The sequence below is a fragment of the Panulirus ornatus genome, chromosome 1 (genome assembly GCF_036320965.1).
Source record: "Panulirus ornatus isolate Po-2019 chromosome 1, ASM3632096v1, whole genome shotgun sequence".
Lineage (NCBI taxonomy): Eukaryota > Metazoa > Arthropoda > Malacostraca > Decapoda > Palinuridae > Panulirus > Panulirus ornatus.
In genome coordinates this window covers 72762360-72786736 of record NC_092224.1, presented here as the reverse complement: position 1 = coordinate 72786736, position 24377 = coordinate 72762360, and the positions used below count along the sequence as shown (strand labels likewise).

The 24377-nt window shown below is 40.9% G+C and overlaps 1 protein-coding gene across 1 annotated transcript in view; it reads right to left on the bottom strand.

Annotated features, from left to right (window-relative positions):
- LRP1 (LDL receptor protein 1) overlaps positions 1-24377 on the bottom strand; it is a 1167923-nt gene that overhangs the window by 302266 nt on the left and 841280 nt on the right. The window contains exons 49-50 of the mRNA XM_071663699.1: positions 17708-17925; positions 11830-12021 (exon numbers count right to left, since the gene is read on the bottom strand). Coding sequence (XP_071519800.1) covers positions 11830-12021; positions 17708-17925 — 410 coding nt within the window. The remainder of the gene's footprint in view (positions 1-11829; positions 12022-17707; positions 17926-24377) is intronic.

The following is a 24377-nucleotide window of genomic DNA, read 5'->3' as shown; positions in this document are numbered from 1 at the left end:
TAGAACAGCTAATCAAATACCCAAGATGAATTCATGATCACAGTAATACAAAATGTGAAGGGCAACTGTGGGAAAGAAGTGCAAAGAGATGTTAAGTATAATCCTCCAGAAATTTTCAATGAACTGGAAAAATACACAACAATAAAGTGGGAAAAATCAGGATGTCATATGAAGTCGTAAGACATACACAACTCAGAGATGTTAAGCACTAATAATGGGAAATTCAAATTATAAAGAGACAGACCGGGGAGGATTCTAATGGATATGGAGAGTTAATGACAAAAGTTTTTTGAGTGTATGCATAAAAGTGTCCTATATCAATGCAAAAATGAACCACTCAGAAAAAGGAGATATATAGATCCACATATACATAAAAAAATATACATAACACAGACTCCAAATTAGAAGCGAGAAAGTTTGGCCATAACATTACTAAAAAAGATATTGCCCTTTTAAAAGCAACATAAAAAAGGTTAGCAAAGCAGAGGCTCTCTCTCTCTCTCTCTCTCCCCCTCCCTTCCACTCCCTCCAGCAACACATCATAAGGGAAACAGAAAAAAAACCTGCAGAACTACAATACCTAAATCAACCCATTAACGGCAGGTGACATCTTTACATACATCCATTTAAGGCAGCATATTTCAGGAATAATTAAGTATCAAGGAATAAGCCCGTACGTACATAAATAGATATATTTAATGAGAAACGAAGGTAAGAGGTGTTACTTACACGATTTTGCATCATAGCTGGCTGTGGAAGGAGGGGAGGAGTGCTAGGCACCTTCCTCCTCTCCTCCTATTGCCTAAGCTAATACTGACGCTGACCCTGGCTAGGCAAGCGTGGGTGGCTGTTTACAGATGTGTCCAAACAAAGAGAATGATAGTACATGTCAGAGATGCCACATCACCCAATTTCATCATACAATTACAATGCAAAAGGCCCTAACATTACATGATGTTGCCCAGCTAATATTATACGAACTTTAGATAACAGATAATACTGGTGTTCGACAGCAGATAGGTAAGCAAGGGGAGCTGTTTACAGGAATGGGTAAACAGAAATCACAATAGAAGATGAGAGGTGCCACATCGCCAAAATTCAAAAAACAATTACGACGAAAAATAGCCAACATTGCCTGGCTTCTACATTATGAATGTTAATTAACATCACCTGCCTTTTAAGGGTTGATTCTATATTGGGTAGCCAGATGTTAGAGTAAATGTGAATATGCCATTCATCCCATGAAAAGAGACTTTTTCTTATGATGATGGTTCCAGCCATGGATGAAAATCCACATGAGGACCAAGCCTTAATTGAAGTATAGAGAAAATTATGAAAATGAAAAAGAAAAGACAAGGGAAAGTATCTATGAATTTTGGAGGAAGTGAAAAACCTGTCTTTTAAAAAGTGCCAGGTCATAATTATTGGGAATGATGTGAGAAGCTAGAGAGTTTCATAGCTTAGACATGTAGGGAAAGAAGCAGTTATCAAAACAGTCCACCCTTGAGTTGCCAATGGCCACACAAATCATGTGATGCAGCATCGTGCTGAGTATTGTGCACTCTAGCTAGTGCTGGGGGCATGCTGGCTCTTGGGAACATAAACCTGAGTAATACCTATAGAAAAGGGGAAATTCAACTAACATTGCAGCATAGTGCAAAAGAGCCAAGTTTGGAAGTCAGTCTGGGACAGTTTATATGTCGAACTGCTTTTGATTCTCATGTAAGGAAGGATACAGAGCTAGAACCATCACAATGTGAGACCAGTACTCCATACAAGACAAATCAATCCTTTGTATAAATGGAGCGACTGTTTTGAAGAAATGAAGTTTCAACATCTAAACAGGACACCCAGTTGCTTTGAGGCAGACTTAGCTACTCCTGTAATGTGGGGTATCCAAGGAGTGGATGTTAAAATAATACCAAGTATGTTGCTTTGAAGAATGTATGTGAGAAATACTTAGAAAAGCAAATGGATTTGTATGTAGCATTTATGGATCTGGAGAAGGCATATGATAGAGTTGATAGAGATGCTCTGTGGAAGGTATTAAGAATATATGGTGTGGGAGGCAAGTTGTTAGAAGCAGTGAAAAGTTTTTATCGAGGATGTAAGGCATGTGTACGTGTAGGAAGAGAGGAAAGTGATTGGTTCTCAGTGAATGTAGGTTTGCGGCAGGGGTGTGTTATGTCTCCATGGTTGTTTAATTGGTTTATGGATGGGGTTGTTAGGGAGGTAAATGCAAGAGTTTTGGAAAGAGGGGCAAGTATGAAGTCTGTTGGGGATGAGAGAGCTTGGGAAGTGAGTCAGATGTTGTTCGTTGATGATACAGCGCTGGTGGCTGATTCATGTGAGAAACTGCAGAAGCTGGTGACTGAGTTTGGTAAAGTGTGTGAAAGAAGAAAGTTAAGAGTAAATGTGAATAAGAGCAAGGTTATTAGGTACAGTAGGGTTGAGGGTCAAGTCAATTGGGAGGTAAGTTTGAATGGAGAAAAACTGGAGGAAGTAAAGTGTTTTAGATATCTGGGATGGATCTGGCAGCAGATGGAACCATGGAAGCGGAAGTGGATCATAGGGTGGGGGAGGGGGCGAAAATTCTGGGAGCCTTGAAGAATGTGTGGAAGTCAAGAACATTATCTCGGAAAGCAAAAATGGGTATGTTTGAAGGAATAGTGGTTCCAACAATGTTGTATGGTTGCGAGGCGTGGGCTATGGATAGAGTTGAGCGCAGGAGGATGGATGTGCTGGAAATGAGATGTTCGAGGACAATGTGTGGTGTGAGGTGGTTTGATCGAGTAAGCAACGTAAGGGTAAGAGAGATGTGTGGAAATAAAAAGAGTGTGGTTGAGAGAGCAGAAGAGGGTGTTTTGAAATGGTTTGGGCACATGGAGAGAATGACTGAGGAAAGATTGACCTAGAGGATATATGTGTCGGAGGTGGAGGGAACGAGAAGTGAGAGACCAAATTGGAGGTGGAAAGATGGAGTGAAAAAGATTTTGTGTGATCGGGGCCTGAACATGCAGGAGGGTGAAAGGAGGGCAAGGAATAGAGTGAATTGGATCGATGTGGTATACCGGGGTTGATGTGCTGTCAGTGGATTGAATCAGGGCATGTGAAGCATCTGGGGTAAACCATGGAAAGCTGTGTAGGTATGTATATTTGCGTGTGTAGACGTATGTATATACATGTGTCTGGGGGTGGGTTGGGCCATTTCTTTTGTCTGTTTCCTTGCGCTACCTCGCAAATGCGGGAGACAGCGAAAAAAAAAAAAAAAAAAGGTTCATCGAGTCAAGAGATGGAATTACAGAACTGTCAAAGGAGAGACGAGAATTGAGGGGAGTTTTCGATAGAGAGATGAGTAAAAACAGAGTCCTGGAGACATTAAAAACAGAGTTCATCTTTCGAAAAGGTGTAGGGAACAGGAAAGAACCTTGAGGGACACTGCTGTTGATGGGGAAAAGGAGGGGAGGCTGATCTACCAATAACCACAGAGAAAGATTAGCCAGAGAGGAAGCTAGATATGAAGAAGCAAACTAAGGAAAGGATGCCAAAAGGAAGAAGCTTACGAGATTAGGTCCCAATACCATACCCTGTCAAAAGCTTTTACAACTATGCATAACTCCCAAAATCTTTCAGGGATGATGACCACAAATTAATAAGACAGGACAGAATATCACCAGTGGAGCTCGCCTTATGGAGGCCATACCGGTGATCATGGAGAGGCTATGATTTTCAAGGTGTCTAAGGATATGGGAGCTGAGGAGGGATCCAAAGACTTTAGAAATGGTAGATTGCATAGCTACTGGACAATAGTTAGAGGAATCAGAACGGTCACCTTTTTTAGGGATAGGATGTGTCAATGCATGCTTTCAAGGATAAAGAAAAGTTTTGGTATTTAAACAGAAATGGAACAGATGAACTGGTACAGGTGCAAGTTCAGAGGCACACAGGGATGAATGCAATCAGGACCATAAGCCTCACTTGTGTCCAGAGAGAGAAGCGCTTTTCAGAGTCTTCAAAAAGATATTCATGGGGAGGCAGCAGTGGCAGGCATAGTATCAATAAGAGGAGCATCAGGTGGTGAAGGAATTTTCAAGTCATCCAAGATGGATTATGAGGAAAAATGGGAACCAAAGAAAGTTGCTATGCCTACAGCAGAGACAGCAATAGCACCATCAGAATGGAAAAGTGAGGGAAAGGTAGAGAGACCAGTTGTTAGAGATGCCCTTTGCTAAAGACCTACCAGTGGATGATGAGGAGAGATTATTGCACTTCCTTCGATTAAAGGAATACTTTCATGAATAACATGCTTGCAGTGGTAAAAGCTGAATGGGAGCCCAAGGAAGGAAAGTTTTACCAAGCCTGATATGCCTGATCCCTTGACTGATTGATCTCAGAACAAGAACAGTTGAACGGTAAACTGGATGAAGAGGTTGTCTTACAGGAAGAGGAGATAAATGCTTCCAGTATTGCAAAAATAACCTCTGCTATGCATTTATCTGAAACGGAAGCATCACCACATAAGAGACAATAATCTACCCAAGGAAAGTCAGAAAAGAAGCAATGAGAGTTATTCCTGTCAACTTTGTTGAGGTGCCAGTATTCAAGCTTAGAAGGGGCTGCTGGAGGGTGAGGTGCTATCAGAATAGATACATTTTTGCTTTGTTGAGGTGCCAGTATTTAAGCTTAGAAGGGGCTGCTGGAGGGGGAGGTGCTGTTAGAATAGATACATTTTTGAGAGTGTGATTAGATGAACCAAGTGGGAGTAAGATTGTGTACTTACAAGGATTGGATTAGAGGTGAAAAAAAAAGCCAGAATATTGGGAGAGTGGTCACAGTAGTCAGAAATATGGGTAGGGTGGGAGATACTTTACTCTAAATAAATGAGAATGGAGAACATGAGGGCTTTAATTCTTTCACTATCTATATGGGAGGAATTCAAACATTCCCTATGGTGAACGATGAAATACCTGAGGTAGAGAATCTCAGCTTGAAGGTGAAAGAACAGCACAGTCTCATGGCAGGAGTTTAGATATTCGAAGAAAGGCTTAAAATCTATAGAACTGGGAGAGCAATAGGAGAAACAGAGGAAAAGTGTGGTAGTTGGGAGACAGATCTCGAACCACATAACATCAAAGTTTGGGGACTCAAGGGCCTTGAGGCTTACAACAGATGTGATGCTCTTGGAATAAGCACAAATACCACCTTTTGAACTGGAATTGTGAGTGGCGATTATAGTTGGATATGAAAAAGGGACTGATGAGATCAACATTAGACAACTGTGTCTCAGAGAAAAGTAGGATATTAGAAGAGGTGTTCAACAGATGGTGTTAACAGAGGAAAGGTTACAAGAGACACCACAAATGTTGGTGCAGTGAGAAGAAAAACAAGAATGTCTAACAGAGAGGAACAGGTCCTGGAAGGGGCCAGTACCACTTACTACCAGATCCCTCCCTTTCACTGGCAGTAAAGTCAGGCAGAACCCCAAAGATTCTTAGCATCCCATGAAGCTGAGGACTAGGGGCCACAGATTTGTTCGACTCCATCATGATAATTCTTAAAAATATTTGAGTGGACAGGGGCTGGCAAGAGTATAAGTCTGTTGAGTATTCCTGGGAAATTATATGGGAGGGTATTGATTGAGAGGGTCAAGGCATGTACAGAGCATCAGACTGGGGAAGAGCAGTGTGGTTTCAGAAGTGGTAGAGGATGTGTGGATCTGGTGTTTGCTTTGAAGAATGTATGTGAGAGATACTTAGAAAAGCAAATGGATTTGTGTGTAGCATTTATGGATCTGGAGAAGGCATATGAGTTGATAGAGATGCTCTGTGGAAGGTATTAAGAATATATGGTGAGGGAGGCAAGTTGTTAGAAGCAGTGAACAGTTCTTGTCGAGGATGTAAGGCATGTGTACATGTAGGAAGAGAGGAAAGTGATTGGTTCTCAGTGAATGTTCGTTTGCGGCAGGGGTGCGTGATGTCTCCATGGTTGTTTAATTTGTTTATGGATGGGGTTGTTAGGGAGGTGAATGCAAGAGATTTGGAGAAAGGGGCAAGTATGCAGTCTGTTGTGAATGAGAGTGCTTGGGATGTGAGTCACTTGTTGTTCACTGATGATACAGCGCTGGTGGCTGACTCGGATGAGAAACTGCAGAAGCTGGTGACTGAGTTTGGTAAAGTGTGGGAAAGAAGTAAGCTGAGAGTAAATGTGAATAAGAGCAAGGTTTTTAGGTACAGTAGGGTTGAGGGACAAGTCAATTGGGAGGTAAGTTAGAATGGAGAAAAACTGGAGGAAGTGAAGTGTTTTAGATATCTGGGAGTGGATTTGGCAGCGGAAGTGAATCATAGGGTAGGGGAGGGGGCAAAAGTTCTGGGAGCCCTGAAAAAATGTGTGGAAGTCGAGAACATTATCTCGGAAAGCAAAAATGGGTATGTTTGAAGGAATAGTGGTTCCAACAATGTTATATGGTTGCAAGGCGTGGGGTATAGATAGAGTTGCGCGGAGGAGGGTGGATGTGCTGGGAATGAGATGTTTGAGGACAATATGTGGTGTGAGGTGGTTTGATCGAGTAAGTAATGTAAGGGTATGAGAGATGTGTGGTAATAAAAAGAGTGTGGTTGAGAGAGCAGAAGAGGGTGTTTTGAAATAGTTTGGTCACATGGAGAGAATGACAGAGGAAAGATTGACCAAGAGGATATATGTGTCAGAAATGGAGGGAACGAGGAGATGTGGGAGACCAAATTTTAGGTGGAAAGATGGAGTGAAAAAGATTTTGAGTGATCGGGGCCTGAACATGCAGGAGGGTGAAAGACATGCAAGTAATAGAGTGAATTGGAACGATGTGGTATACTGAGGTCGACGTGCTGTCAATGGATTGAACCAGGGCATGTGAAGCGTCTGGGGTAAACCATGGAAAGTTCTGTGGGGCCTGGATGTGGAAAGGGAGCTGTAGTTTCGGTGCATTATACATGACAGCTTGAGACTGAATGTGAACCAATGTGGCCTTGGTTGTCTCATCCTAGCGCTACCTCGCACACATGAGGGGGGAGGGCGTTGTTATTTCATGTGTGATGGGGTGGCGATGGGAATGAATAAAGGCAGACAGTATGAATTATGTACATGTATATATATATGTATATGTCTGTGTGTATATATATGTATAAGTTGAGATGTATAGGTATGTATATGTGCGTGTGTGCACCTGTATGTATATACATGTGTATGTGGGTGGGTTGGGCCATTCTTTCGTCCGTTTCCTTGCGTTACCTCACTAACGTGGGAGACAGTGACAAAGTATAATAAATAACATATTCATACATGCTACCCTCATCCATTCCTGCCGCCACCCCCCCACATCTGATATGGCAACCCCCTCCCCCTGTGTGTATGCATGGTAGCACTAGAAAAAGACAACAAAGGCCACATTCATTCACACTGTCTCTAGCTGTCATGTGTAATGCACCAAAACCACAGTTCCCTTTCCACATCCAGGCCCCACAAAACTTTCCATGGTTTAACCCAGATGCTTCACATGCCCTGGTTCAATTGATCCACTGACAGCACGTCTACCCCAGCATACCACATCGTCCCAATTCACTCTATTCCTTGCACACCTTTCACTTTCCTGTATGTTCAGGCCCTGATCGCTCAAAATCTTTTCACTACATCTTTTCATTCCTATGAGTCAGTCCATGGGGAAAATGAAACACCATAAGTTCCCAAGTGCACTTTCGAGTAATAATCACATCACCAGGGGAGATACAAGAAAGAAATATAACAATCAGTTGATATACAATAAAGACGTAGCTAGGACGCCATTTGGTAAACATGCGATTGTCCGACAGACAACGAGCGTATCATAAACTTATTATGTGGACAAGATGGCGAACTGTTTACAAATTTTATCAATGATGAAGTTATCCAATTTGTATAGACCATCACTAATATCAAGGTATAATTCTTCGTGTATTCAATAATAGAAGATTCAATAATATTTCTTGTGGTACTGGAGTTAAAGTTAATAACTGAGATGGCATTACTCCAGTCAATACAATGATCATAGTTTTTAATGTAATTAAACAAGGCATTTGATTCTTTTCCTGTTCTTGTACTATATTCATGTGCTTAAGTCTAACAGAAAGATCCTTACCAGTCTGCCCATAATAAAACTTAATCACAATTTTTACATGGCACTTTATAGATGCATCCAGGAGAATTTTCTGGTGAGTTCCTGATTAAGATATTCTTTATAGTATTATTGTTGCTGGAGGTAATATTTACATTAAAGGATTTAAGCAACATGGGAAGTAAAGTAAAATTATTATCAAAAGGGAGAACTAAAAGATTCTTGGTGTCAATGGGAGGTTTGGGTTCAACTCTATAAAATCATAGGTACTTGAAATATTTCATATATGCATAAATATTTCATACAGTTAAATATCAATATACACCAGTTGAACTTATCTAATTTAGCAACCTTAGGTACTGGCCATTGCCAGACCACAGAAAATGCTGGAAAATAGATCTCGACCCCTAAGGGAACCCCTATGGTCAACTCCTGTTGCTATTGTAGTTTTATTGTTACCAAGGCAGCCATCCCACGCTGCATCAGTCCCAGCCAAGCAGCCAGCTCATACACTCTCTCACCCAGTACATATTGCTGTTGGTTTTTATTACATAATTGGAGTTTTTATTGATTCTTTCAATACGACTTTACACTAAAAGCTTCCGTGTCAGCACTAAGCTTTTACTGCATACACTGTGTACTGAAATTCCATGTCTCCACTTAAACTTGTGTAACCATCCTTGCAAACATTCAGTCATAGTCTACCTTTACTTCTCTATGGAAAACTTTGGCCTGCTCAATAAGCATCTCGCCAGTAATGCTTACACCTTCATCACATGGGAGCTCAACCCCCTTTAGAAGTGCACTGTCTAATTCTGTACTCTTGGCTCCTTTCAAAGGTTTCCGAAGCTTTAAACTTTTCTGGCTTTCATTTTCAGCAAAAAATTGAATATAAGACTTTAACAAGATTGCTGATTAGCTCAGCTGCAGTGTAACAGATTTTGGCACCTTAGTGCTGCTAACAGCACCACCCAGGCAGCAGATCCACAAACTAATAGTGGCAGATTCAAAATGTGTCAGACCATGGGAGTTACTGAATTACAGAGTGCTGGATTAGAGATACAACCTGTGTAAACAAATAAGCACTACTAAATGCCTCTATCTTCTGCTGCTTGGTGATGTAAATAGTTGTCATGGTATCACTGAAGTCCTTTATAAGTGCCAAAAAGTGCCAAATTGGACTCACCCTTAGCCAACCTCTTGCAAAGCTCTATCTTCTTTTCAATGCTCACAACAATCCTCTTGCACTTTGTTCAAGATGCAGATGACTTCAAGGAGCTGTAAGGCAACTGAGTGTCCTGTTTAGATGTCAAAACTTCTTTTCTTCTGAACAGTTGCCCCATTCATACAAAGCACAGATTCATTCCTGTATCAGGGATGGTTCTAGTCCTGTATCCTTACTTGACAGAATCAAGTTGAAAGCAGTCTGACTCATAAACTCCTCCAGACTAACTTCTGAACTTGACCCTCTTGCCTAAGCCACAATGTTGGTTCACTTTTCCTCTTCTGTAAGTATTACTCTGATCTTTGCTCCCAAGAGCTGGCAGCTTGTGTGCCCCCACCAATAGCTAGACCACATGACACTCAGCAAGCTGCTGCATAACATGATCAGTGTGTGGCCATCAGCAACTCAAGGGTGAACCATTTTGATAACTGCTTCTTTCCCTACACCTCAGAGCTTTGGAACTCTAGAGTCTTTCCCAACAAATATGTCCTAGCACATTTTAAAAGACAGGTTTTTCACTTCCACTTAAAATCATGCTTATTCTACCTTGTCTTTTCTTTTTCCCTTTCAAGTTCTCTCTATATTTCAAGTGATGTGGACTTTTGTCCATGACTGGAGCCTTTAACATTAAAAAAAATGCAGACAGTACTTGAGAGGGGCCATACACAAATGTGCATGACCAGTACACACTACTGCACCAGAAAGCACATAGGAGACAGTAAACACAAAACATTGGATGACAAGTACACTAACTGCTTTGGTGTGGCGTGTGCGCAGTTAGAAATCTTTCTTTCATACTATTCGCCATTTCCTGCATAAGCGAGGTAGCGTTAAGAACAGAGGACTGGGCCTTTGAGGGAATATCTTCACCTGGCCCCCTTCTCTGTTCCTTCTTTGAAAAAAAAAAAAAAAGAGAGGGGAGATTTCCAGCCCCCCCGCTCCCTTCCGTTTTAGTTGCTTTCTAAGACACACAGGGTTGGGAGCCCATTGAATTTGAAAATCATGCTGTTTTGAACATTTCTTTGTGTTGAATTATGGCTAAGACAGGTTTTACTGTAAAAAATTCATCAACTGTTTACTGACAAGCAAATTAAAGTACTATTTATAGAATTATTTTTCACAAATTTTCTTTAGGCTTCACAATTTTTTCTACTCAATATGGACTTAAAGAAGTTTTAGTCAGAACTAGAAAATGTATCTCCTTTTGATGTTAAAAAGTTATAGTGACATCAAATCATAATTTCATTTCTTAATGGACAAGTGACCCTTTTGAAAGCATCCCTGAGAATAAACTAGGCAGCAAAAGATTCAAAATCAATGCTATCTGATCCCTAATATCAAAATGCACACAGTCATGAAAAATTTGAAGATACAATTGAAACTTCAAGCTTACTTGGCATGATAATTTTTTGAAAATATTGAGAGCTAATATTAATACTTCATGATAAATACAATACATATCATACATAGATGTGGGTAGCAGATGGTAGGCAAGCAAAGCAAGGGAGATATATTACCAGTGCTACCTGTTTAGGTATCACAAGGATTAGTGATAGCTGCATAGTGACCCAAGCACTTCATTGGTCATCAAGTTGCAATCCTCTGACTCAGGTAGCTGTCTTTTCTTTCTGCCTCACATACACGTAGACTGCTGGCACTCTGTCCACAAACATACAATATATCTCTCCTTGTCACACACAACACTTGACAACACTTAACTCACATAGCTCATTCTCCATAACTCTAGATTTTCCTGTGGCAAGTGCTATGTGCTAACCCTGCCTTCTGGCAAAATGGTAGGAGCAATAGATAGAATTAGTAGGTAGGAACATTTAGGTAGAAACATTAAGTAGGACTAGTAGGTAGCAACATTAGGTAGTAGTAGTAAGAAGCAACATTAGGTAGAAGTAGTGGGTAGCAACATTAGATAGTAGTAGGTAGCAGCATTAGGTAGAAGTAGTAGGGAACAACATTAGGTAGAAGGAGTAGGTAGCAACATTAGGTAGAAGTAGTGGGAAGCAACATTAGTTAGGTAGGAGTCTCTGCAAACACTGTGCTAGACTGGCCATCTGCCAGCAGCCTTTTAAGGGTAAGGCACTATAGGTGAAGAAGCAGAATTGGAGTTCGTTAGTTATGGAGACTATTGCTGTGGCCACCCCACTGAGGGAGTTCCTGAAGGGAATAGATTTCAGAGATATAAATAGATAGGTAGATAGTCTGAAGGGAACCAGATCAAGAAAATTTTTCTCTTTATAGGTAATGTCAAATTAATAATTAAATTTTCTGATGGATTATGGACACTTTTGAAGAGAACCCTTTGAAAATTAACTGTACAGAAAATACTAAAAATCAATGCAGTTTGATCCTTAGTATAAGAATGTGTTGAAGCTACAAGCTTACCTGGACTAACACTTTCTTAAATGCATTGAGTCACAACTGATGATCTACAATAAATTAACATCATTGTAATAATAAAACATACATGGTAGTTGCCTGAAGGGATGGTAAACATGGATGTCCATTGGCCGATGCACAGCATCATATATTTTCTGGACGTCTTTGCCAGAATATTTCTCGGCTCGCATAACACTCTTCAACTCCCAGTCTGTCCAATACAAATAATCTTCAAAGACAGTAACAGCAAAGATGTGCTGCACATACTTAGGTGATCTGTCTGGGGGTGATAAGAAAACTTAATGTTATGATTAAATGATTAACAAATTTCTTGATATAACAATGCTATCAGATGGGAAAGACATTCAGTTTCCCAAAAAAAGTGCATTGCTGCTTCAGTATTTAGCTCAAAGAAAGAACTAGAAAATTATATCAAAACAAGAACATATCGAATAGTACATAATATGTTTAACATACAGGGTTACTTACAGAAGGGAAAACAAGTTTACTTATCAGGTAAGAGCAAACTTGACCTTACTCCTGATATGGATTTGTATGTGGCTTTTTCTGGACTTGAAGAAAGCTATGATAGGGCTGACAGAGATTTGAGCAAGAAACTGCAGAAGTTGGAGACTGAATTTGGAAGACTGCGTGACAGTAAGTCGAGAGTAAATATGAATAAAAGCAAGGGTATTAGGTTTAGCAGGGTTGAGGGGCAGAATAGTTGGGCTGTGGTTTTGAATGGAGAAAAATTGGAGGAAATGAAGCATTTTAGATACCTGGGAGTGGACATGGAAATAAATGGAACCATAGAAGCAAAAGTGAGACATAAGGTGGACGAGGGGGTGAAAGTCCTGAAGAATGTGTGGAAAGAAAGGATATTTTTCCGTGGCTTGCTCTAGATGCTTCACATGCCCTGGTTCAAGTGAGCATGTCAACCCCTGTATACCACATCATTCCAATTCACTATCCTGTGCACACCTTTCAACCTCCTGCATGTTCAAGCCCCAATCACTAAAAATCATTTTCTTTTCATCATTCCATGTCCAGTTTAGTCTCCCTGTTCTCTCCAAGTACATCCTCTTCACCAACCTTTCCTCACTCTTTCTCTCAATATGTCAAAACCATTTCAGTTCATCCTTTTCAGCTCTCTCAACCACACTCTTTATTACTACACCTCTCTCTTACCCTTTCATTACTTACTCGATCAAACAACCTCACACTAAATAGTGTCCTCATACATTTCATTTCCAACACACCCACCCTCTACTTCACAGCCTTATCTATAGCCCATGCCTTGCCTCCATATAACATTGTAAGGACTACAGACATACCTATTTTTGCTATCCCAGATACCAATCTCTCTTTCTGCACTTTCTTCAGTGCTCCAAGAATATTTGCCCCCACCCATCCTGTGACTCACTTACGTATCCATGGTTCCATTAACTGCCAATTCCAGTCTCAGGTATCTAAACCAATTCACTTCCTCAAATTTTTCTCCACTCAAACTTACACCTCAACTAACCTATACCTCAACCCTGCTAACCCTAATAATCTTGTTTTTATCTACATTTACTCTCAACTTTCTTTCACACACTTCCAAATTCAGTCACCAACTTCTGCAGTCTCTCACCTGAATCTGTCACCAACAACTGACTCACCTTCTAAGCCCTTTAATCCTTACTGACCACATAATTGTCCCTTCCCACAAGACTCTTAAATCACACTTATCTCCCTCACCACCCCACCCATGAGCAAATTAATGAACCATAGTGACGTCACACACCCCTGTTGCAGACCAATCTTCACTTGGAATCAATCACTTCCTTTCTATTCCTACACATATTTTAAACCTTTTTATTGCTTCTAGTAGCTTTTCCCCCGACTCTATGTATTTCTATTTCTATGACCTTTTCACAAGGCATCTCTATCAACCCCATCATATGCTTTCCCCAGATCCATATATGCCATATATATGTGTGGCCACTAAAAACTCAAGGTTGGGTTTTTTTCATAAATGTTTCTTATCCTACACCTTTAATCTTTTGGAAGTCTCTACCCTCTCATGTCTTTTCCAATAACTATGACCTAGCCCACTTTAAAAAATGTGTTTTTTACTTCCTCCAAAATTCTTAAGTACATTCCCTTGTCTCTTCATTTTCCTTTTCATCAACCTCTATTTCATTTATGGAGCAGCCTTGATGTGGACCTTTTCCATGACTGCAATAAAAAACTATGATCTCTCACACATATTCTTTAAAGCATTTGATCCACACATCCTTTACCACTTAAGAAACCATGCTGCTCCTCCCCAGTCTAATGCTGTGAACATGAATACACCCTCTGAATGACTAGCCTCTCATACAACTTACCTGATACTTGACAAACTTTTACTTCGTGGTCTGTACACTCACCTTTATCCCCCTTACCATTATATAATGACACTATGCATGCAATAGTGGTTCCAACAATGTTACATGGTTGTGAGGCATGGGCTACAGATAGGGTTGTGCACAGGAGGGTGGATATGTTGGAAATGAGATGTCTGAGAGGGCAGAAGAGGGTGTATTGAAATGGTTTGGTCATATGGAGAGAATATGTGAGGAAAGATTGACAAAGAGGATATATATGCATCAGAAGTGGAGGGAACAAGGAGAAATGGGAGACCAAATTGGAGGTGGAAGGATGGAGTGAAAAAGATTTTGAGTGGTTGGGGACTGAACATACAGGAGGGTGAAAGGCATGCAAGGAATAGAGTGAATTGGAACGATGTGGTATACCGGGGTCGACGTGCCGTCAATGGATTGAACCAGGGCATGTGAATCATCTGAGGTATACCATGGAAAGTTTTGTGGGGCCTGGATGTGGAAAGGGAGCTGTGGGTTAGGTGCATCATACATGACAGCTAGAGACTTAGTGTGAACGAATGTGGCCTTTGTTGTCTTTTCCTAGAGCTACCTCGCGCGTGTGCGGGGGAAGGGAGGTTGTCATTTCACGTGTGGCGGGGTGGCGACAGGAATGAAAAAAGGTAGCAAGTATGAATTATGCACATGTGTATATATGTGTATGTCTGCGTATGTTTTTTTTTTTTTTTCATACTATTCGCCATTTCCCGCATTAGCGAGGTAGCGTTAAGAACAGAGGACTGGGCCTTTGAGGGAATATCCTCATATGGCCCCCTTCTCTGTTCCTTCTTTTGGAAAATTTTAAAAAAAAATGTGTATATGTTGAAATGTATAGGTATGTATATGTGCATGTGTGGACATGTATGTATATACATGTGTATGTGGGTGGGTTGGGCCATTCTTTCATCTGTTTCCTTACGCTACCTCGCTAACACGGGAGACAGCTACAAAGTATAATAATAAATAAATAAGTCTGAATGGAGAAAAATTGGAGGAAGTGAAGTGTTTTAGATATCTGGGAGCAGATTTAGTAGCGGATGGAACTATGGAAGCAAAAGTAAGTCACAGGGTGGGGGAGGGGGCAAAAGGTTCTGGGAGTGATGAAGAATGCATGAAAGGAGAGAATGTTATCTCAGACAGCAAAAATGGGTATTTGAAGGAATAGTAATTCCAACATTGTTATATGGTCGCAAGGCATGGGGTATAGATAGGGTTGTACGGAGAAGGATGGATGTATTGGAAATGATATGCTTAAGGACAATATGTGGTGCAAGGTGGTTTGATCGAGTAGTAATGTGGTTGAGTGTGGTTGAGAGAGCAGAAAAGGGTGTGTTGAAATGGTATGGACATATGGAGAAAATGAATGAGGAAAGATTGACAAAGAGGATATATTTATATGCTGAAGGTGGAGGGAACAAGGAGAAGTGGGAGACCAAATTGGAGGTGGAAGGATGGAGTGAAAAAGATTTTGAGCAATTGGGGCCTGAACATACAGGAGGCTGAGAGGCAGTCACCAACCTCTGCAGTTCCTCACCCGAATCAGCCACCAGCACTGTACCATCAGCAAACAAAAACTGACTCACTTCCCAGGCCCTCTCATCCACAACAGACTGCATACTTGCTCCTCTCTCTCTAAGACTCTTGCATTCACCTCCCTAACCTCCCCATCCATAAACAAATTAAACAACCATGGAGACATTACCCACCCCTGCCACAAACCAACATTCACAGGGGGGGGGGGGGGATCACTCTCCTCTCTTCCTACTCATACACGTGCTTTGCATCCTTGGTAAAAACTTTTCACTGCTCCTAGCAACTTCCCTCCCACACCATATACTCTTAATACCTTCCACAAAGAATCTCTATCAACCCTATCATATGCCTTCTCTAGATCCATAAATGCTACATACAAATCCATCTGTTTTCCTATTTCTCACATACATTCTTCAAACCAAACACCTGATCCACACATCCTCTACCACTTCTGAAACCACACTGCTCTTCCCCAGTCTAGTGCTCTGCACATGCCATTAACCTCTCAATCAATACCCTCCCATATAATTTCCAAGGAATACTCCACAAACTTATGCCTCTGTAATTTGAACACTCACCTTTATCCCCTTTGCCTTTGTACAATGGCACTATGCATGCATTCTGCCAATCCTTAGGCATTCCACCATGATCCAGACATACATGTACTGACTATCCTTACCAACCAATCAACAACACAGTCACAAACTTTAGTAAAAAATTCCGCTGCAATCCCATCCAAACCCGCTGCCTTGTCAGCTTTCATCTTCCGCAATACTTTCACTATCTCCTCTTTTTACCACAGCTAGGGAATGGATGCATGTGTAATAGACCATTTCACTGTCTCTTCCTAGCCCAACCCTGCTAACTAGGTAAACAGTTATAAAGTATATACAATGTCTGCAAGAAACCTTGTCTGCTTCCTTGTCACACTTATATTTCACTACCATATGATCTCTCCTTTGGCCTTGGTTACCACTTGCAACATCTTGGCATGGAATTGATAAGGCTTCTGAAGTATTCTTGATCCATGATTTGGGTCCATAAGGTCTTGATCTCCTGAATGAGGTGAGGCTCTGCTCAGGTGTTGCAGGATGCATCTGCCTGATCATGCATCCTGAGTACCCAGTGCATCTAGATATCTCATGCATAACCTTTTCTTGCTTCCAGATGAAAATTCAGGCTTTCTTTTCCTTGAAAAAATAAAAGCCAACCATCCAAAAGCATTGGTGGAAGAAATACAGTGCCCAGAAGAGAAATTCTCAAAATGAAGAGGTAGCCCAGAAGACTGAAGTAAGAACAATAAACCTCAGCTGTGTACTGCCTTAGGAAAATAAAAATCCTTTTTGCTGATACTGCATGTAGGAAAAAAAGGGGGGGAATGATTATGATAGCTTGCTCTCATTTCAATGCACTATACATGATAGCTAGATGGTGGATGTGTGCAAATGATGCCATTGTTAATCTTCCTCATGCTACTTCAGTAAGACAGGAGAAGCAACTGTTAAAATTAAGTAGAAGGGGAATAACAGGATGGTCAATGATTTCCAAGCACTTCTCAGAAATTGGTTTGGACCGAGAGGTTTTCTGAGCTGAAGTTCAGCATCTTTACCGGGAATAACTTTCTAGCATGGATCCTACTGGCTCAATTGTTTGCAGAAAAGCTTCTCACTTGTGGACTACCTTCATTTAACACAAGAATCCGACACAAGCTAAACAATCCTAGTATGTCCGGTCAATTACTCAGTGGCCTTGAAATGACAGTAGGACTAAGTTAAGACAGAAAGACTAAGCACACCATACACAAGTAACAGCTCGTTAATCAGTAGCTTTAGCTTTGATCCGATAGACAGACCATGCATGCATATATTACAATAAACAAAACCCTATCATAACGACCCATGGGTGGGGTATTATTCATTCTCTCAAACGAAATATGTCTAAGTGCCATCCAAATACCACAGGCAAGTAAATATTCTACTTCATGCTGAGAATACAACACAAGAAATCACATCAATTGTAAGCTCTTACCTTTGTCTACAATAATCCTAATGTTTTTGCCTTCTAGATCAGACTGGGCAATGTAGTCCTGATGAGCATCAGCCCAGAAGAGTTCATTGGTAGCATAAGAGATTGTGAGAGCATTGGGCCAGGCAAGAGAAGAATTAACAATGACTCGCTGCTCTGAACCATCCATTCCTGCCTTTCCAATATGGGGCTGGTTTCCCCAGTCGGTCCAATACATATTTCTATGGAAGGAAAATATAAAGCGATGTAAAATACAACTCATCAGTAATAGAATATAGCATGTGAAAATACTGTTGAGAATGCATAAGTAATAATTGTTTTGAAATATATATTTGAGCCTTTCCTTGTACTATGACAACATATAAACCCTACATACATGTCTTGATGAAAAATGGCAAATAACCTTTAAATAATGATATCAAAATCCTGAACAGAGCAGTGTATCTCCTTGAACCTGGAATAATTGGCATTAGGTGTGTCAGGACTGGGACATATTCCAATCTTTGAGAGAAAAATCTATATCCTTCCCGATTTCAGATTATATCCTCCCAAACCCACACCAAATAGTTTGAGTATGGGATGCATTCTGAGTCTGTGGACAAAAATCATACACCAATAATCATACCACCTAGACAAAATGTTCAAAACCCAGAGTGATCCAATTTTTTTCTCATGCAATATAAACAAAACTCAGACACCAGCAGGTTTTCAATTTATCTGGTGTCTTGACGACCTAGCATTCAAAGTGTTTGGTTTGGAAGGATAAGCTATATTCATCTCTGCCTCAAGAGCTAGCCACAAAGGCATTCACCAATCATGATTTCAGTTTACTTAAATTTATGATGTTTCAAAATTTCATAATTTTTCATTTAAATCCACAATCTTTTCCTGTGGCTCAGTAAGTAGCTGCAGGCAATAAAACAATTCAAAATTTCAATGCATAAGCACACATACAGACAATTGACAGCTTCATATCACTGATCTGAATAGTGTTCATGTGGATAAAGTGAATAAGAGAGCGGCCACTTATTCTTTCTGCTGTTTAAGCGATAATGTCATCCGAATTATAAATGGAGCCAAAATAACATAGGTTTTTGTCCTGACACAGATTCAGAATATTAGGAGAGTGGTCACAGTGGTCAGGAATGTGGGTAGGGTGCGATATAATTCGCTCTACATTACTGAGAATGAAGAATATGAGGGCTTCAATTCCCTCACCATCTCTATTGGAGGAATTCAACACTGAAATCCCTAAGGTAGAGGATCTTGACTTGCAGGTAGGAGGATGCCACAGTCTCATAGGAGATTAGATAGTTGAAGAAAGAGCTAAAACTTATAGAATTAGAAGAGCAATAGGTGAAATAGGAAAAGTGCAGTAGTTGGGAGACAGTTTTGAGCCACATAATATCAAAGTTTGGGGGCTCAAGGTCCATGAGGCTTGCAAAAGGGGTGTTGATGTTGGAACAGATACAAACACCACCTCCGAACTGGGATCATGAGTGGAGATTTTCATTGGATATAAGAAAAAAGACTAGTGAGAACATCATTAGACAACTGTGTCTCACAGAGATCTAATGTATCAGGAGAGGTACTAGACAGGTGGTGTACAACATAGTAGACGGTTACTCGAGACCATGAATGTTGGTACTGTGAATAGAAAAAGAGGAAGTCTAACAGAGAGAAAGCTTGTGGGAGGGGCCCGTACTACTACCCAGAGACCTCCCTCTCACTGGCTGTATGGGCAGGTAAGAACCCGGAGATTCTTAGCACCCCATGACGCCAGGATAAAGGGCTATAGATTTTTTGGACTCTGTTATGAAAATGAGTGAGACAGATATAGTACAGTCAGAATGGAAAAAAGAAATAAAGAACAACAAAAGTTGGTAGTGATATCCTTAGCTCAAGACTAGAAAGATCTATCCGTGGATGAAGATGGCGGATTATTGCACTTAGTCTGAATAAAGTAATGCTTTGCCTCATGGATAATTTACTTGCAATGATTATGGGTAGTGGTAAATGCTAAATGGAAGTAAATGAGAGGAGAGTTTTTCCAAGAACAATATGCCTCATCTCTTGCCTAAATGGCCTCAGAACAGGAATGGTCGAACCATGGATTGGGAAAAGAGGTTGCTTTGGTGGAAGAGGGGATGAATGCTTCCATTCCCATAACAACAGCCTCTACTATGCATCAGGCGAAGACAGAAGCATCAACATATAAGAGACTAATCTACCCAAGGAAAGTCAGAGAAGAATTTTCTAAAGTTATTCTAATTAGTTTTGTTGAGGTGCCAACATACATGTTTAGAAAGGGCTGCTGGAGGGGAAGGTGCCATTAAATGTGTATATTTGTGAGAATGTGGTCAGATGAACCAATTAGGGGCAAAACTGTATAGTTATATCACAAAGATCATGGCCAAAAAACAGATCCAAAATGTAAGGAGAGTGGTTTCAGAGGTCAGAAATGTATGCAAGGTTGAAGATAATTTGCACTAGATTATGGAGAATGGAGAACATGAGGGCTTTAATCCCTCCTACCCTCCATGTGGGAGGAATTCAACTATAACCTACGGTGAATGTTGAAATCCTCTACTCGAAGAAAATATAAAAAATTTTCAGAATTAGGAGACCAAGCAAAACAGAGGAAAAGTGCAGTAATTGGGAGATAGAACTCAAGCAATATAACATCAACGTTTGAGATGTAAGGTCCTCGAGGCATACAACAGGTGTGCTCATGTTGAAATAAGCATATACACCTCCTTTGAACCAGAATCATGAGTGGAGATTAAAGTTTGATACAATAAAAAAGGGCTAGTGGGAACATCATTACACAACTGGGTCTCAGAAAAAAGATAATAGGTGAAGTGCTTGACAGACAATGTTCAACAGAAGAAAGGTTACTAGAAAGACCACAAATGTTGGTGAACCAAAAAAGAGGCAAGTCTAACAAAGAGGAAAAGGTCATGGGGGCAATACTCCCATTGTCTGAGCCCTCCCTCTCAATGGAAATAGAGCCGGGAAGGAGATTCCTAGCACCCTACGATGCCAATGAGTGGGGGCCATAGGATTGTAGGACTTTATCATGATTTTATTCAAAACAGATTAAGCTGTCAGGAGATGGCAAGAGAACATGAGAAGAAAATAAATGAGGTCTGAGTTACTGTATGGCACATGTAAGGAAATGAGGGCAGGATAAGCCTGGCAGTCCAATTTTGGCGAGACAGAAAGCAAGACCAGCAATCCTAACACGGAGTGTATAAGATCACTCTGGGCACCACTTTAACGCTCCTCAGTCAGGACAGCAGCACCACCCTGGGCAGGTGCTGTCAACAGTCTGCTACTTAATGGACTGCTCCAAAAGTAAGGGATGGGAAATTCCTTGAATGAGTTGGGGGTAATGGGAGGGGCTAATACACCACCACTTGAGCCCTCCCTCTTGCTGATAGCAGAGTCACACAATGTGTGGTCAAAGGAGTATACTTGGGAGGGGAGTCATTTGTAGTCTGCTGATGACATAGCACTAGTCTCAGATTTGTGAGAAAAACTGCAAAAGATGGAGCCTTCAACTGTAAATGTGTGTGAATGGAGGAGGTTGAAAGCAAATATAAATGAAACCCAAGTTACCAGGTTTGGCAGTGCTAAGATGCAGGAAAGATGGTGTGAGAGTATGAATAAAAGTAGAGGTGGGTCACAGAGTGAGTGAGGAGGCAAAGGTTCTTAAAGCAATAAGGTACATGGGATGCATGGAGGTCGCTATCTGAGAGGGCAAAAACGAGCAAGTTTGAAGGTATAGTAGTCCCATCAATGTTATGGATGTGAAGAATGGGTTATAAATGAGACTGTATAAATGTGGTTGGATATGTTGGAAATTAAATGTTTGAGGACAATGTGTGGCGTGGGGAGGGTTGATCAAATAAATCATGATAGGATAAGGAGAGCTGAGAGATATGGTAATAAAAAGAGTACGGCTGAGAGAGCTGAAGAGGCTGTGCTACAATGGTCTGGACATATGAAGGGAAAGAGTGAGGACAGGTTGCCAAAGATGATATAGGTGTCAAAGGTGGGGAACATGGAGAAAGGAGAGACCAAGTATATAAAGACAGTATTAAAAAGATGTTTTGGCTCTGAGAGAAACAAAGCTCAAAGGTAAAGGGGAAGAGTGGCTTGGGAATGTCTTAGGAGTAAAGTCAGGGGTTAGTGGAAGGAGAAGAGCAAGGGAAGGAGTAGCACTACTCCTGAAACAAGGGTGGTGGGAGTATGTGATAGAGTGTAAGAAAGTAAACTCTAGATTGATATGGGTAAAACTGAAAGTGGATGGAGAGAGATGGGTGATTATTGGTGCATATGCACCTGGGCATGAGAACAAAGATCATGAGAGGCAAGTGTTTTGGGAGCAGCTGAGTGAGTGTGTTAGTAGTTTTGATGCATGAGACTGGGTTATAGTGATGGGTGATTTGAATGCAAAGGTGAGTAATGTGGCAGTTGAGGGAATAATTGGTGTACATGGGGTGTTCAGTGTTGTAAATGGAAATGGTGAGCTTGTAGATTTATGTGCTGAAAAAGGACTGGTGATTAAGAATATCTGGTTTAAAAACAGAGATATACATAAGTATATGTATGTAAGTAGGAGAGATGGCCAGAGCATGTTAATTGATAGGCACGCGAAAGAGAGACTTTTGGATGCTAATGTGTTGAGAGGTGCAACTGGAGGGATGTCTGATCATCATCTTGTGGAGGCGAAGGTGAAGATTTGTGGAGGTTTTCAGAAAAGAAGAGAGAATGTTGGGGCAAAGAGAGTGGTGAGAGTAAGTGAGCTTGGGAAGGAGACTTGTGTGAGGAAGTACCAGGAGAGACTGAGTACAGAATGGAAAAAGGTGAGAACAAAGGACATAAGGGGAGAGGGGGAGGAATGGTATTATTTAGGGAAGCAGTGATGGCTTGCGCAAAAGATGCTTGTGGCATGAGAAGTGTGGGAGGTGGGCAGATTAGAAAGGGTAGTGAGTGGTGGGATGAAGAAGTAAGATTATTAGTGAAAGAGAAGAGAGAGGCATTTGGATGATTTCTGCAGGGAAATAATGCAAATGAGTGGGAGATGTGAATGGAGATGTATAAAAGAAAGTGGCAGGAGGTCAAGAGAAAGGTACAAGAAGCAAAAAAGAGGGCAAATGAGAGTTGGGGTGAGAGAGTATCATTAATTTTAGGGAGAATAAAAAGATGTTTTGGAAGGAGGTAAATAAAGTGCGTAAGACAAGGGAACAAATGGGAACTTCAGTGAAGGGGGCAAATGGGGAGGTGATAACAAGTAGTGGTGATGTGAGAAGGAGATGGAGTGAGCATTTTGAAGGTTTGTTGAAGAGTTTGATGATAGAGTGGCAGATATAGGGTGTTTTGGTCAAGATGGTGTGCAAAGTGAGAGGGTTAGGGAGAATGATATGGTAAACAGAGTATAGGTAGTAAAAGCTTTGTGGAAGATGAAAGCCGGCAAGGCAGTGGGTTTGGATGGTATTGCAAGAGAAATTATTAAAAAAGGGGGTGACTGTATTATTGACTGGTTGGTAAGGTTATTTAAAGTAAGTATGACTCATGGTGAGGTGCCTGAGGACTGCCAGAATGCTTGCATAGTGTCATTGTACAAAGGCAAAGGGGATAAAAGTGAGCGCTCAAATTACAGAGGTATAAGTTTGTTGAGTATTCCTGGGAAATTATATGGGAGGGTATTGATTGAGAGGGTGAAGGCATGTACAGAGCATCAGATTGCGGAAGGGCAGTGTGGTTTCAGAAGTGGTAGAGGATGTGTGGATCAGGTGTTTACTTTGAAGAATGTATGTGAGAAATACTTAGAAAAGCAAATGGATTTGTAAGTAGCATTCATGGATTGGGAGAAGGAATATGATAGAGATGATAGAGATGCTCTGTGGAAGGTATTAAGAATATTTGGTGTGGGAGGTAAGCTGTCAGAAGCAGTGAAAAGTTTTTATTGAGGATGTAAGACATGTGTACGTATAGGAAGAGAGGAAAGTGATTGGTTCTCAGTGAATGTTGGTTTGTGGCAGGGGTGCGTGATGTCTCCATGGTTGTTTAATTTGTTTATGGATGGGGTTGTTAGGGAGGTGAATGCAAGAGTTTTGGAAAGAGGGGTAAGTATGCAGTCTGTTTTGGATGAGAGAGCTTGGGAAGTGAGTCAGTTGTTGTTCGCTGATGATACAGCACTGGTGGCTGATTCGGGTGAGAAACAGCAGAAGCTGGTGACTGAGTTTGGTAAAGTGTGTGAAAGAAGAAAGCTGAGAGTAAATGTGAATACGAACAAGGTCATTAGGTACAGTAAGGTTGAGGGACAAGTCAATTGGGAAGTAAGTTTGAATGGAGAAAAACTGGAGGAAGTGAAGTGTTTTAGACATCTGGGTGTGGATTTGGCATCGAATGGAACCATGGAAGCGGAAGTGAATCATAGGGTGGGGAAGGGGCAAAAGCTCTGGGAGCATTGAAAAATGTGTGGAAATTGGGAATGTTATCTTGGAAAGCAAAAATGGGTATGTTTGAAGGAATAGTGGCTCCAACAATGTTATATGGTTGCGAGGCGTGGGCTATAGATAGAGTTGTGTTGAGGAGGGTGATGTACTGGAAATGAAATGTTTGAGGACAATATGTGGTGTGAGGTGGTTTGATCGAGTAAGTA